The 14,644-nt window shown below is 37.7% G+C and overlaps 1 protein-coding gene across 1 annotated transcript; it reads right to left on the bottom strand.

The window, feature by feature from the left end:
• Window positions 1–2,189: 2,189 nt before the first annotated feature.
• Window positions 2,190–14,393, bottom strand: LOC110113090 (pentatricopeptide repeat-containing protein At4g01400, mitochondrial). Its single transcript, XM_020845518.2, has 2 exons — window positions 12,846–14,393; window positions 2,190–2,965 (listed from the first exon to the last, which is right to left on the bottom strand). The coding sequence occupies exon 1, from the start codon at window positions 14,335–14,337 to the stop codon at window positions 13,042–13,044; it is 1,296 nt and encodes a 431-aa protein (XP_020701177.1). The 5' UTR covers window positions 14,338–14,393; the 3' UTR covers window positions 2,190–2,965; window positions 12,846–13,041.
• Between the last annotated feature and the right edge of the window lie 251 nt (window positions 14,394–14,644).

The following is a 14,644-nucleotide window of genomic DNA, read 5'->3' as shown; positions in this document are numbered from 1 at the left end:
TGAAATTTTTATTAGTTTATTCACACATACATGGAATACATGAAAGCTAATCAACCTACATGCAGCTCTATATTACATGACTCAGCTATTCATAAATATCTTTGCCAAAATATATGATTTCATTCTACACATGATATTTATGCATGTAATACATTTTTTTTTAGCTTTACTAAACATGTTCATATTGATACTCATAAAATAAATAAATAAATAAATAATTTATAACACTAAACTTTACTCAACATGCTTATTTTAATGAGACTATAACAAAAACATACTAAGAATATTCACAACTAATCAAATTATAAAGTGAGCATTTTATCGAATGGCATGGAATACACATATAGCTTCGATACAAATACAAACATGTGTGACGACTATGGGTTTGATATCATACATGTATAAGAAGATGGAAACATCGCGATTAGCATTTATTAGAATTAATTACTTTTCATATGACGCTATTCGATTTCAAATGTACCTTAATATGAGGTTTTATACAATGATGACTCTATCTTAACTTAATAAATATTCAGGATCAAGCACATTACATTTGTGGGTATCAAAGACGAGGCTAGTAATAATCTATTATAGTGCATAGGCATAACCTGGATTTATCTGATTTTTCTTCCAACACTACAAATAAAATTTTTTAGCGAAGAAACAAACATGAAATGCTCCTATTAACCATAGCCTTTATGGAAGATATCCTTTTATACTATGCAACACAAATTGAATTTACAAACCTAAGATTATGTTTATTTATGATAATGGAATTCTAATATATATTTTTTTAAATCTTCGTATAAACTCATAAAAAAAAATACATCATTTATATGAACTTTAAGTAATAATATGTTAGACATTTATAAAAATATTTGAGTGCTGCTTATGGTGTCAAAGAAACAATAGTAATCTCAATTATTGAATAAAACATTTACACGCCCTTAAAAAAAATCCATTTAACGCTAATGGCAAAATGTCTACTGCTAAAAGGTAATACATGCAAGTGAGTTAATTGGGCTTGACAAGGAAAGAAAATAAAAATGCATAATGGGTTTTGCCATAAAAGTATAAGAAGGAAGTGTGCTGGGCAAATTGACGAAGAGGAAGTGAATGGATTTGTTACAGAAAAATTGGAAATAGAGTTGTGGCTATAGGAGATGTGTTATGCCTAGCTGTACAACTCGGGAAAACTAGAAAAGTCATTGTTTTGGTTTATAAGTAGGGTATATTGGAGGTGTAGGCAATTAGGGATGAAGACTGCATGAACCCTCGTACTAAATACATTCGCAAAAATCTAACATGAAAGCTATAGTGAAATTGCTGCAAAAAAAAAAAAAAAAAAAAATATATATATATATAATATATATTATATATATATATTATATATATAATATATATATATATTAATATATATATTATATATATATATATATATACATATATGAGATCAATTACGATTCATAATAAAAGCATAAAGAGACTCTTTTTATACAATATATTTATACATTAAAGCACGACATGCTCAAGATAAAAGAAAAAGAATTGAAAGCTTGAATATTCGAAGATAAATGTGAACTTTGGTTCCACAAATTAACTGTAAACAATGCTTAGGAGCTCCAAGTCACTTCTACTAAAACATCTATATGAATTTATTCAATGCCGTACAAATAAAATTTTATTTGATTAATCAAGTAAGAGTTCATACAAATGCAATGTGCCGAATCATGCTTGCAACCGAAATATTGCGATGGGATTCATGTAATGTCTACGATGATTAATTCTATTGCCCGACGAGATAAATATACATACAACTTAACCCAAAAACTTCCTTTGAATGATTCGATATTAATTTTGAAACTATAAGGTATATCCAAGTGATAACATATTTTAGCTATAATAAAAAAAAAATGAGATATAAACTTCCTAAAGCATGGTACTTAAAGAAATATAATCATAGAGGTAATGTGTTATATGGTTGAGAATGAAGCGTTTGATTGAGAAAAGAATGAAATTACAGTTGCTTAAAATAACTCTTATTATTTATTTTTCAAGAAAACTTGCACTACTCCTTAACAAGGATTAACTCAAACACCTTGTATGCATCTTCTTTTTGTTTTAGAAAAATGACATGTTTACCAAAGTCTTTCACAACCCAAACACATGAAACTTTGGATTGCAGCATATAAATCATAAACAAAATGTAACTTTTATAAACCAAATGTTCACTTTCCAACAACATAAGCCAATACATAAATCTACATGAATGGATATACAAATCGTCAACACATCATAAAGCTATTCTCCTGAAGCTATTTATAAAAAAAAACTAGGGAACAATCAAGACTAGATTACAAAGAGGGAAAGAAAACTTTCAATAAATGATCCTACTAAATGAATCTATCACTCATCACTATTTTTTTTTATAGTTTCCCAAAGAAGGAAGAAGGGAAATAAAAAGAAGGAAAAGAAGAAGAAGAGGAGACCACCTTGCCAAAGGAGAATGGACGGCAACTAGGGCTGGATGGCGTCGAAGGAAGAAGCCGGCGTGGGATCTGTCGCGAACAGGGGAGACAGCACCGAAAAAATGGAAGGGGCTCGGCTTCTTCTTCTTGTGCGAACTGAGAAGAGTCGGAGAGAGGGAGGGGGTTCTCCCTCTTGCCTTGCCAAAACCGAGAGTGAGAGGCTCAAGGAGCTAGGGCCGGCTGCTATCCTTGAGAAAAAAGAAGGATCCTTTTTTTTTTTTCCGAGCAAAACTCATGAGAGCTGCTTATCACCTGAGCCGATCCCAGAGATTTTTTTCATCCCACCTTGAAGACCTTTTTTTTGTCTTATTCCATTTTTTTTATTAAAGAAAATGGCCAAAGATCACTTAGCCTCCCATCAGACGGTGAGATAATAGTTTGCTTCTTCTTTTTTTTTGAAAAGCAAAAATGAGTTGTTGTCCTCTTGATGTCTTTTCCTGCAAAAGCAAATAGAGAAGGATTTCTTTTCTTACATGAATCCTGGTTCTTGAATATTGAACCATAATATATATTTGATTTGGAAGGTTAAAAGAGGTGATGTTAAAGTCATTTTGTGTTCAAGTCTAAAACAAAATTAATTTGAATGAGATTACTATTATATATTTTTATTGTACTATATAAACTTATTATCTCATATTCATATCTTAATTAAAATATAATTTATTATATTCATTTAATAAATAAATAAATAAAGGTATTTTTTTATATTATATATATTTGAAAATAATGATAATAATAGAAATAAGAATTTTAGCATTTCTCCTCAACATGCATGAAATGGTGTTCGATCAGAGCGCGACTGAGCTCGTTTGAAAGATCTTGGCGATCCGGACGCGCTCGCGTAATTCGTTTCACAAAATAAGGTCTCAATCAAAAGATATTACACACGGAATGAACATGCACGATAAAGGCCAAAATGCGTGAAATCACACCGAATCGTCATCGACCCGACCACACATATTTTAAAATGAAATATGAGACATGTGGTCAAAAAGGAGTAAATCCTAAGGCTGACAACGAGCCGGGGCAAAATACGCAATTTGATCCTTCACCTAACACAACGCGATGCAACATACCAGAAGGTGGATCAATCTACACAATGCAAGACAAGATAGTGAGAGTGACTGATGCCGAAAACGAGGTCAACAGAGTCCAAATCAAGGACCCTGAAGCGCTGTTGGAAAGTCCGTACCACAATTTTAGTTACCAAACGGTTTCCAAACATAACGTGCTTATAGTCGAATCGAGCGGCTTGATGAGACGAATTCAGCAAAATCCAACAATCCCAAGATCGCTGAATTCCGACATCATTAAGACATTCAAATGTCTGATAAACGGTCCACGATCAAAGGATTCAATAACGACCGTCCATCCGAACCACTCCATATTTGCCCCTGATTGCTAATCTATTTACGGGTCATGCCACTCCAGAATATCTATAAATAGACTCCTCATTTCTCATGAGAGGGGGCCCAAGAAAGAAGATAAAAAGAGAAGGAAGAAGAGAAGATGAGGAGGGAAGAAACTCCTCGACCACCGCTGCCGGAATTCCGCCCAACTTTCGAACGACGCCGGAATTCCGCCTGACTTCCAAGTGACGCCGAAATTCTGCCAGACTTCCAAGTGAAGCCGAAATTTTGCCCAACTTCCAAGTGACACCGGAATTCCGCTCAACTTTCTAGTGACATCAGAATTCTATCTAATCACCAAGTGGCTCCGGAATTATGTTCGACGCCCAAGTGATGCCGGAGTTCTGTTCGACGCCCAAGTGACGCCAAAATTCTGCCCAACGAACCTCTGCTCGTCGCCAGATTTCTACCTGACACCGGACTTCTGCCTGTTGTTGGATTTTAGTCGGACATCTGTCCAATACTGGATTTTTATCAATTATTGGACTTCTCTATGACGTCGTCCTTCTAACCTCCGTTGTTAGACAACGATCCTTCTAACCTCTATCGTCTGCTGACTATGGTCCTCCTAACTTACGTCGCCTACCGACTACAATCCTTCTGACCTCCGTCGCCCGCTGACTACGTTCCTCCTGACTTAAATTGCCCATCGACTACAGTCCTTCCGACCTCTGTCGCCTGCCAACTACGGTCCTCCTCACTTACGTCACCCACCGACTATAGTCCTTTCGACATCCGTCGCCCACTAACTATGGTCCATCTGACTTACATTGCCCACCGACTACAGTCCTTCCGACCTCAGTCTCCCACCAATTACAGTCCTCCTAACTTACGTCGCCCACTAACTATGGTCCATCTGACTTACATTGCCCACCGACTACAGTCCTTCTGACCTCAGTCGCCCACCGACTACAGTCCTCCTAACTTACGTCGCCCGCCGACTACGGTCCTCTTGACTTATGTCGCCCACCGACTATAGTCCTTATGATCTTCGTCGCTAGACAACGATCTTTGTGACCTCCGTCGCCCGACGACTACGGTTCTTTTGACCGCCATCACCATACTATGGTCCTTCTGACCAAACTAACACGTCAACAATGATTTTTTATATTCCAACCATGTAATGTACTCCATATGATGTACATCAAGCCAATGCCTTCCCCAAAGGAAGGGCCTCATTTGTAATCAACTTTTCAACTACAATACTAGTGGATTCATTCAAACTGGGCTAGGCCCCGTGGGTTTTCCCTCTTTTCAGGGATTTTCCACGTAAAAATCTTGGTGTCTCAAATGAATATTATATCCTCTCTCTCTGATCTGATTGCGTGCCGAATTTTCGTATAAAGTTAAGACGTTAAATATTACATTTATCTACTATCACGAATACTCCAGGACGCAACAATTACATTTGACATTAATGATGTTCTGAAAAATATTTAATGCCATGATTAAGTTAATTTGGATTAAAAATGGATTCATTAATTAAAATTTGAAATGAAAACTATTGAGTTTTCTCTTGAGGGCATCATGGTGCTATAAAGGCAGTGTTGAAGTGTTGCCCTCTCTATTATATGTTGTAGGCACTTATGACAGTAGTTGCGCTGGAGTGAAATCACTGCAATGCTAAGCTCTCTATTTGTTAAACATAAATATGGAGGCACCTTGAGGACCAATGCAACATTAGGGAGTGATAGTAGGATGCTGAGTTATGGAAGTTTTTGAAGCCTCTCTTGAGGAGCGCTGCGACACTAGACCAAATTTGATATTTTTTCTATAAATATCTAAACACATTACGTCAAGTCCATTATATTAGTTCAATTAGCTAGGAGAAGAGAAAAAGGGGTGAAGGGAAGAAGAGAAAGATAGAGAAGTTTAGGGTCATAAAATTGAATTCATCGACTAAACCGGTTAGGAAAGTTGATCATGTCCAAATAGGTTACCGTTACGCTATGTCTATTTTCAATGATTTCACTTTTTATAAGATTTTTGAGCGATTATTTAATCATAAGTTATAAAAAACTTAATATCTTGATTGCTAGCAAATTTTCATTTGAAACTTTTAGTATGTTGTATATTTATTCATTCAGTATATTTTGACATGATCATATTAAAGACCATGGATTGCTAAACTCATCATTTCTTGCTTTAACAGGTGTTTCAATTCTAACACCAACTTTTTGTTCTTTATAAATTTTTTTGTTGACCATCATCTAACAACTACTATACATTTAATTTTATTATTTTTTTAAATTTATGTTATAATTATTTAAACAAAGAAATTAAAAGCTCAACAAAATATCTGATATTTTTGAAAGTACCAGTGACTTGTTCATTAAGGATGTAAAATGTTCCAAATGAATGAAAATTAAAAATTTTAGTATTTAATATGATGAAAAAAAGTGCAGAATAAAATCTTGATAAATTATTTTTTCGCTACGTAATCCTTCTTAATGCGCATCTAATAGACTACGGAAGCACTCCGCATCTTGTGTGCCGTGAACTGAATTTTTTCTAAATCTAAATCATTCAAAATTTAAATAATAAACATGCTGCCGACAATTTTCCGGCAGGTGATCATTACATTGCATGTGCCTGCAATTAATTTAAAATTAATTATTGTTCATAAAATTAGTACGAAAAAATATAAAAAGACAAAAGGCGTCAGGCCTCTTACCGGAAAAGGGACAATAGAATATCTGATCGGTTCAAAAGCCCATCCAGACAAAATTCTGAGTTTGTCCTGAATATTCAATTCTCCCTTCTTCGAAGTTCAGCCAAACAAGTGGATTATATTTCTTAAGCACATTTGCAAATATTATCTATATAATTCAATCAGACAAGAAAAAAAAAAAAAAAAAACGTGAAAAAAAAAAAAAAAAAACGTGCCAATCAATTCAAGCTAACCTGAACATCAACACGCCCATTTGGCCCCTTAACCTTACTGATTGCTCACTAAAAAGTTTAGGGTTTACAAAGAATGCTCAGTTTGACAGAGACATGCAATAAAGTTTTGTAACCACACATTAGAATTGAAAAAAACTACATATTTAAAACGTTTGAAGTTTCCCTATTTCTTAAAATTAATTTTTTATTAAAAAATTAAATTTTTATTAAAAAATTGATTTAAAAAAATAGTAAGAAAGAAACCCAAAAAAAAAGCCTAATTTAACTACCTGTTCCAAATATATGAATGCTTAGAAGATTCTAATACTGCTCCTGTTGCAATGACCCACCATGGCTAGATTTTTATCTTCATTTCCATCGAGCAACAGCAATGGAAATAAATCCTTGGTTGGCAAAACAGGAAAGATCAGCGATGTAGATCACAGCAGCAGTGGGGGCGTTGGCTTGGATGAGAAAAGAGATGGGCCTGCTGAAGCTCAAGAAAACAAAGAAGAAGACTAAAGGGAAGAGAAAAAAGTTGAGTTCTACAAATTTGTCATGGGTTTATCGTCAAATTTATTCATCACAGGATCAATTTTTGATGTTTGAATAAAATTTCAGGTTGAAAAATAAGTTCGCAAATGATTCAAGTTGGGAATTCATAAACTCAGGTTGAAGCCAATTTTACCATTGAACTTATATCTTGTTAGCATGTTGATTTCATGCATGTACTGATTATTAAGTTCTCAGTTATTTTGATCTGTGATTTCTGGTGTGAATGCTAAGGCTAGTATTCATGAATAATTCCCTTTAGGGATCAGCAAGCATCAAATGTGATGGCGCAGACCAACAATAGCTGTTCTGCCAGAACTTCATTCCATGCACATATTAGAATATGATTCAATGCGAGATCATTCAACCTCAACGCAGGGAAGCTGACCGATCGTAATTCCTAAATATTTAATACCTAGCGGTTAGCATGCCATTGATTAATTGATATGCTGTAATGAAGGAACACTATGACTATGGAACCTTATGTTGTTCTTTAGTGAGGGAGGAAAACTTTGCTCCTTAATGACTGATCAAACCAGTTCATGCAAAAAGGAAAAGGAGTTATTTGACAAAAGTATCATGTTAGATCTATCTGAAATTTGATTCAAGTAAGGCTCCCCAAGCGGATGCAACAATCAAACGCTACCAATGAAAAGTACCACGTCTGCTTTTTGGGCGACTAATAGAAGACAAATTGCTCAGGCATCTTCACAAATGTAACATATTTCAACAATCCGGGCTACTCCATTTGGGCAAGCCCAAATGAATGGCAACTAATAATTGCACAATTGGATGGATCAAATCTGGTCGAGTAGACTTGACATATAGTCATGAGTTCAGTAAGCTGGACCTCGAAGGACTTACAAGCCTTGAAAAACACAACCCAACCACTCAATTTCTCAACTAAATGAAATATTATTGGCCATCCCGGGATAGTTAAGTGATGTCCCTGAGAATGGGTTCCCAATAGGGCCTCCACGTTGAACTTTGGGTGACTTTTTGGCTAAGTCCAGAAGCTTGCAACTTTCATCTTTCTTCTAAGGCATTGCCCTCCTTGTATCATTTTTATTTCTATTTTGTTCTCATCTTTCTAAAAAGTTCGAGCAATGCTAAATTTTTTTGTTGCAGCTAATGCTACTCATGTTCAGTCATTAGTGAGTTGTGCTAAGGTGTTTCTTCTAGTACTTCCGCTTTTATAGAATGAAAAATGGGGCTTTGCCCTCATTTCAACCAAAAAAAAAATTTATTGGTGAACCTTTGCCGTGTCAAATCAACAAGTTTATTGGGCTAGGTTTATCCTTTATTTGGGTACGCATGCCATGTAATCATTGGCCACAGATGTGGAGCTACATACATAGCCCGACATATCAAAGGTGCTCTACTAGGGTTCAGGTTGCCCTAGCCGCCTCTGCTACTCTCAAGTTGCCCGCAGCTGGAGTGATCTAGTTACCACCAAAAGCTCTTCATCAAGAGATTTTTCTCTTTCGTTTGTGAAGCCTCAAGACTAAGTTCTTCGACTTCCTGATGAGGAGATTTTTTTGGTCGATTACTCTCTTGGTAAAAGGTCTTTCTATGAAATCCTAGCTGCTACTATCAAGCGAACATGGTCATTGAAAAGTTCTCTAAATTCCTTTCTCTTAATGAGGGATTTTTTCTTCTGAAATTTTCTAATGTTAAAGATTACGAGATGGCCGCATGGTGGTCCTTAATTTTTCTTTGGCAAGCCATTAATCTTACATAAATGATCTCCTAAGTTTAAACCTAAATGTGATGAATTTTCCTCAATTTCTATTTGGATCAAAATCCACGACCTCCCTTAGCTTGCTAGAAGACCCTTGGTATTTGCAAAATTGCTACCTATGTTGGTATCCCTCTGTCAGTTGACACTTTGATGGTTGAAAGATCTAGACTCACATTTGCACGTGTGTGGGTCCAAGTTAACAACAAATCTTCTTTCCCTGATGAAATTTGCATCTCGGTCTTGGGAGAGGAAATATTGTTGCGTGTTCAATACGATTGGAAACCTTCCTTCTGTGAAGGTTGTGGTTCATGCAATCATTCACATTCCCAATGTCCTACAAACAAACCTACCTAACTCCCTTCTCATTCTCATTCCCGTGGAAGGAGCACTAGCCGCAAGCCTAGAAACCCTCCACCGCAACCTCCACTGACCTTCAAACCCCCTTCTACCTTCACACAGGCCTCTAACCCACTTGACAATCCCTCTACCAATTCCCCCTCTACCTCCAAACCTCCTATCTCAGACATTCCCAACGTCAACTCGCCCTCAAATTACATGTCGAAAGAACCTGCTCCAATACCACATCCCTCATCCCCTGCTCACCCACTGGCCTCCACCTCCCTTGTCGAGTGTTCATCAGCTGCCTCTAAAGGTATTTTATCAAAAAATCCTTTTGAAATATTTATGCAAGGTGACTCCCAGGATATCCTTAATGATCCAGTTTCCTCTGGGTTGAATTTTAGCAAAAAATCTGCTACTTCAACCTCATTGCGCCCCAAACACATAAGGTCCAAAAGTTCCAAAAAGGCGGCTGCCTCTCAGCCTTCTAAATCCCAATGAACATCCCCAAAATTGCATCCTAGAACGTCAGGGGTTTCAATGGACCTGATAAAGTCCTATGTTGTAAACAATTTGTCCAATTCAAAGCTCTTGACATGATTTGTATTTTGGAAGCTAAGATCAATTCTCTCTCTCTCTCTTTCTGATCAATGGTTTTCTGCCTCTCACCGTCTCTTTGACAATGAGGAATCCTGCAAAAATTTTGATTGCTCCAACACTGGGAGGATTTGGGTGAATGGAACTCAAAGAAGTTTAACCTCTCGGTTATCTAAGCTAGTAACTACCATGAGGAAAGGCGTTCTCTGTGGAAAGATATTCTGAATTTTGTTCGCAACATTGACTCCCCTTGGTTGATTACAGGTGATTTCAATTGCTGTAATTTCTCTCATGAGAAAGCTGGAGGTAAACCCTATTCCTAATTGCAAGCTAAGGAATTTTAACAATTTTATTTTTGATGCTAGGCTCACTGATCTTCCATCAAAAGGGCATTTCTATACTTGGCCTAACCTTAGAGCTAAGAATCCCATTCAAATCAAATTGGATAGATGTTTTAGTAAATGATCTTTGAATGGAATTCTTTCCTCATTCCTTCTACGAGGTTAGTAATCCCTCTATTTCTGACCATTCCCCCTTAAACTTATCCTCCTCTCTAGCCCATTCTAAAAAGCACCGCTTCCTTTTAAAAAATTATTGGCTCAAGGAGCCTGATTTCTACAGTATTCTAATTAATTTATTCACTCAGCAATTTTCTGGAAACCCCATCATGATTCTTTATCAAAAGTTGAAGGCCTTGAAAAATTGCATTAAAACTAAATAATGGGCTTCATCATCTTTTTTGGCCTCCAAATTTGCGGAGTTACAATCACAACAATCGGTCCTTCTTCAACAAATTGATAGGGACCCCATAAACCATCAACTTCAAGTTGACCTTAAGCTTTGCAACGAAAACTTGCTAGTTTCTCTACTACTTGGGCTTCTTGGTCTATGCAACGTGCTAAGGTTAAATGGTTGTCAAATGATGAGGATGACTTAAAAGTTTCTTTATGCCAAGCTCAGATCAAGGAAGAATTTTAATGATATTCCTAACATCTCTACTCAGGAAGGTTTGCTCTCTTCCCCCTCAAAAATTTTCCAAGCAATTATAAATCATTTCTCAGGCTTGTTCAACTCTCCTGCTCCCATTAATGATGATTTGGCTTTCATTCCAGTTGGGGATTTTATTCCCCCTCTCCTTGCTACTAGACGTATTCAACCCATCTCTAATGAGGAGATTTGGACGGTTATCTTCTCTCCCCCTTCCTCGTCTACTCTAGGGCCTAATGACTTTTCTTTTGAATTTTATAAGGCCACTCGGAAGATAGTGGGTAGCCTAGTTTGCAAAGCTGCTAAATACTTCTTTCAAAACAAATATTTACCAAAAAATGCAAAAGCCACAGCCCTTGTTCTTATTCTAAATCAAAACAAGCTCAGATCCTTTCAAACTATAGGCCTATATCCCCATGCAATACATTTAAAAGCTCATTTCAAATATTCTAGCTAATAGACTAAAGCTATCATGCCACGCATTATCAGCCTTAACCAATTTGGCTTTATTCAGAAACATATTTCATCTGATAATGTTACCTTGGCCAATGAATTTATGGGTGAATTTAAAAACCCTTTAGCTCAAAAGCTTTTCTATGCAAAAATTGACATTTTCAAAGCTTTTCATACTATATCTAGAAAATTTATTATCAAAAGGCTTGAGCAGAAGGATATCTCTTGTTTATTTATTGATTGAATCAGTGCTTGCTTGGACAATGTTTATTGCTCTATATGTCTAAATTGTGCTCTTGAGAGATTTTTTAATACTACTTTTAGCCTCAAATAAGGCTGCCCCCTATCCCATATTTATTCTATGTGGCAATGGATGCTTTGTCTTGCTTGATGGATAAGAACGAACCTAACTTGTGTTTTGAGGGACCATCTCCTCCATAATTATTAATCCGAACCCCATTCCTTCCATTAGATGGAGAAACAAGGATAGCTTCTCTATGAAACATTTTATAGCTGATTATCACAGGGATATTGTCCCTCCTTCTTGGGCTAAGTTTGTATGGCATAAACTACATGCTCTCAAATTTTCTATATATAGTTGGATGGCTTTGGTTGATGGTTTAAATACTGCTGATGTTTTATGGAGGTGGAATATTGTTATTGATTGCTCTTGTGGTTTATGCAACTCTTCTGAGGAATCATCCTCTCACCTATACTTTGAATGTGACTTCTCCGTATTATGCTATTTTTATCCCCTGGTTTAGGTCGTTTCTCCTCAGACCTAATATTATGCAGGTTTTTTAAGCAATCTATGATGGTCCCCATCTCAATTCTCTCAACAAAAAAATTTATTACATGATTATAAATTACTATATACTATTTATGGAGAGAACACAATGTTAGGAAATTTGGGAGAATTTCCTATGCTCTACTTTGGTCTGCAATAGAATTAGAAAAGTTGTTCAGTTAAAAATAGCATCTTCTGAGTCTAGAATCTATTGGTCTTTTGTTAAAGTCTTTTTTATTTCTCTTACAAATGTTTGTTTTGATTGCTGGTTTAGGAAGTTTTGTCACAACTTCTTTTTTCCTCTAAATGTTTGAGGCGGTTTTACTTCTTTCTTACAGTTGGAACTATTCTCTGTTATCAATGAAATTGGGCTATGCCCTATACTTCTCCCCAAAAAACCAAAAAAAAAAAAACATACATAGCCCCACCCTAATAACTTCTCCAGTAAAATAGAGTCAAGATAAATAGGGTGAAGCAAAGGACACCATTGGTGCATGCATCCATACATACAACTCCAGGAAAAAAAAAAACAATGATAATATTGAAAAAACAAGGTGCAACCCAAGTACCTTAGCTTACTGCCACTAGTTTTCATCAAAATTATGAACAGAACCTTCCAGCACAGAATTACTCCGAGTTTCCTTGAAATAAGTATAATCAACATTCATAACAATATCACTATCTTCCAATCAGATCAGCTTTCTTCCATTTGATAAACTAGCACTGTCTCAATGCCAACAAGCATGTAAAGATAACTTTTCCACCTTATGTCCTATGCCGCAGCCTGTTAATTACATCATCAAGAAGAGGAACTGCTTGCACAATCCTAGTGCTCCTCCTCCACACATCCTCCTTCACCATCTTCATAATAATCCCATCAAACACGTCCCCACTATAATCCTCACACACTGTTCCAACAACATAGAGCCAAGTCTCCACATGTGGAATAACGCCCTTCCTTACCATCACCTCCACAATTCGACAACCCTCCTCATCCATTCCAGCATTACATAACCCTCTGACGAGCGCATGGATAACCGAGAAATGTGGAACTAGGTCTTTTCCCAACATCTCAAATAAATAAACATTAGCCTTAGCCAGCTCCCCTCGAGCACATAATCCATTAACCAAACTCGCATAAGACACCAAATCAGGTTCAACGCCATTGCCATGCATTTCGTCCAAGAGCTTGCAGGCATTAAGTGGGCGACCCTCCCTGCAGAATCCGATGATAAGGGTATTAAAATGGACTATATCAGGGGCGCATCCCCAGAGCCTCATGCGGCAGATGAGCTTGAAGGCCTCCCGGAGCTGCTTTTTCCGGCAGAGGGCGTTGAGAACAGTGGTGCAGGTGAGGGAATCCGGAATGAGGCCTCGATTGAGCATTTCTTCGAATAAGGAGAGAGCGGAAGAGAGTTGAGCGCGGCGACAGAGACCCTGGACGAGGAAGCGGTAAGTTGAAGGATCAGGGGAGATGCCATGGAGTTGGAGACGATGGAAGATGGGGATAGCAATGGAGAGGCGACGAGCGCGGCAGAGGGAACGGAGGAGGACGTTGTAAGAGGGAAGATCGGGGTGGGATCGGAGCAGAGATAGGGCCGCCGGGAGGGAGAAGGGGCGGGACGAGAGGGCGGAAAGGACGCCGCGGAGGAGGCGAGGGGTGAGGAGGTGAGAAGGGAAGAGGCGTAGAGCCGAGAGGGAGAGGTCGGGTCGGGAGAAGCGGGAGAAAGTAAGGAAGAGGGATGAGAGAAGGGAGAGAGAGGGAGGGGAGGGGAGGCGACGGAGGAGAGAGAGAGATAGTGAGAAGCGGCGGGCGCGGGCAAGTTTGAGGATTAGGGTTTGGAGTTGGGAGGGAGTGGGAGGGAGGATTAAGGAGGAGAGTTCGTAAATCTCTTTGGAAAGGAGGGGATCGCGCTGGGAGGCGATAAGCTTGCGAATGCGTGCGGGAGAGGCAATCGAAAGCGGTGGCGCCAGAATTTGGGCGTAGGAAGAGTGGGAGCGTAGAAAGAGCGGGAGCGGAGCAGAGGATTTTCTCAGACAGAGAAGAGGCGAGGAGAGCATTAACAGCAGTAGCAAACCACTTACAGTCACGTGCCCACCATATCATTCTTAAACAACAATAACAATTCAAAGTCACCCTCACCACATATCAGGATATCATAACATGAACTTAATGTCCATATATCTCAAGATACTCATGTTATACTGTTCATATATAGAATCTGTGAGCTTGCTTTTCAATTTGTAATTTATCCTCTGTTTATTTCTGAGCTTCTAATTCGTATCAAAGTGTGACTCACTTGATATTATTCTTCTCTTGAATTCTCCCCCCCCCTCTCATCCAACAAATGACCGCCTCCTCTACTCC

This window comes from Dendrobium catenatum, unplaced genomic scaffold, assembly GCF_001605985.2.
Source record: "Dendrobium catenatum unplaced genomic scaffold, ASM160598v2 fragScaff_scaffold_1470, whole genome shotgun sequence".
Taxonomy (NCBI): Eukaryota; Viridiplantae; Streptophyta; class Magnoliopsida; order Asparagales; family Orchidaceae; genus Dendrobium; species Dendrobium catenatum.
The sequence above is the reverse complement of the archived record's forward strand: the minus strand, read 5'-3'. Positions and strand labels throughout refer to the sequence as shown.

What these genes read in the sequence shown, in the direction of transcription:
- LOC110113090 (XM_020845518.2), bottom strand. Translation starts at nt 14,337, where the DNA reads ATGCTCTCCTCGCCTCTTCTCTGTCTGAGAAAATCCTCTGCTCCGCTC.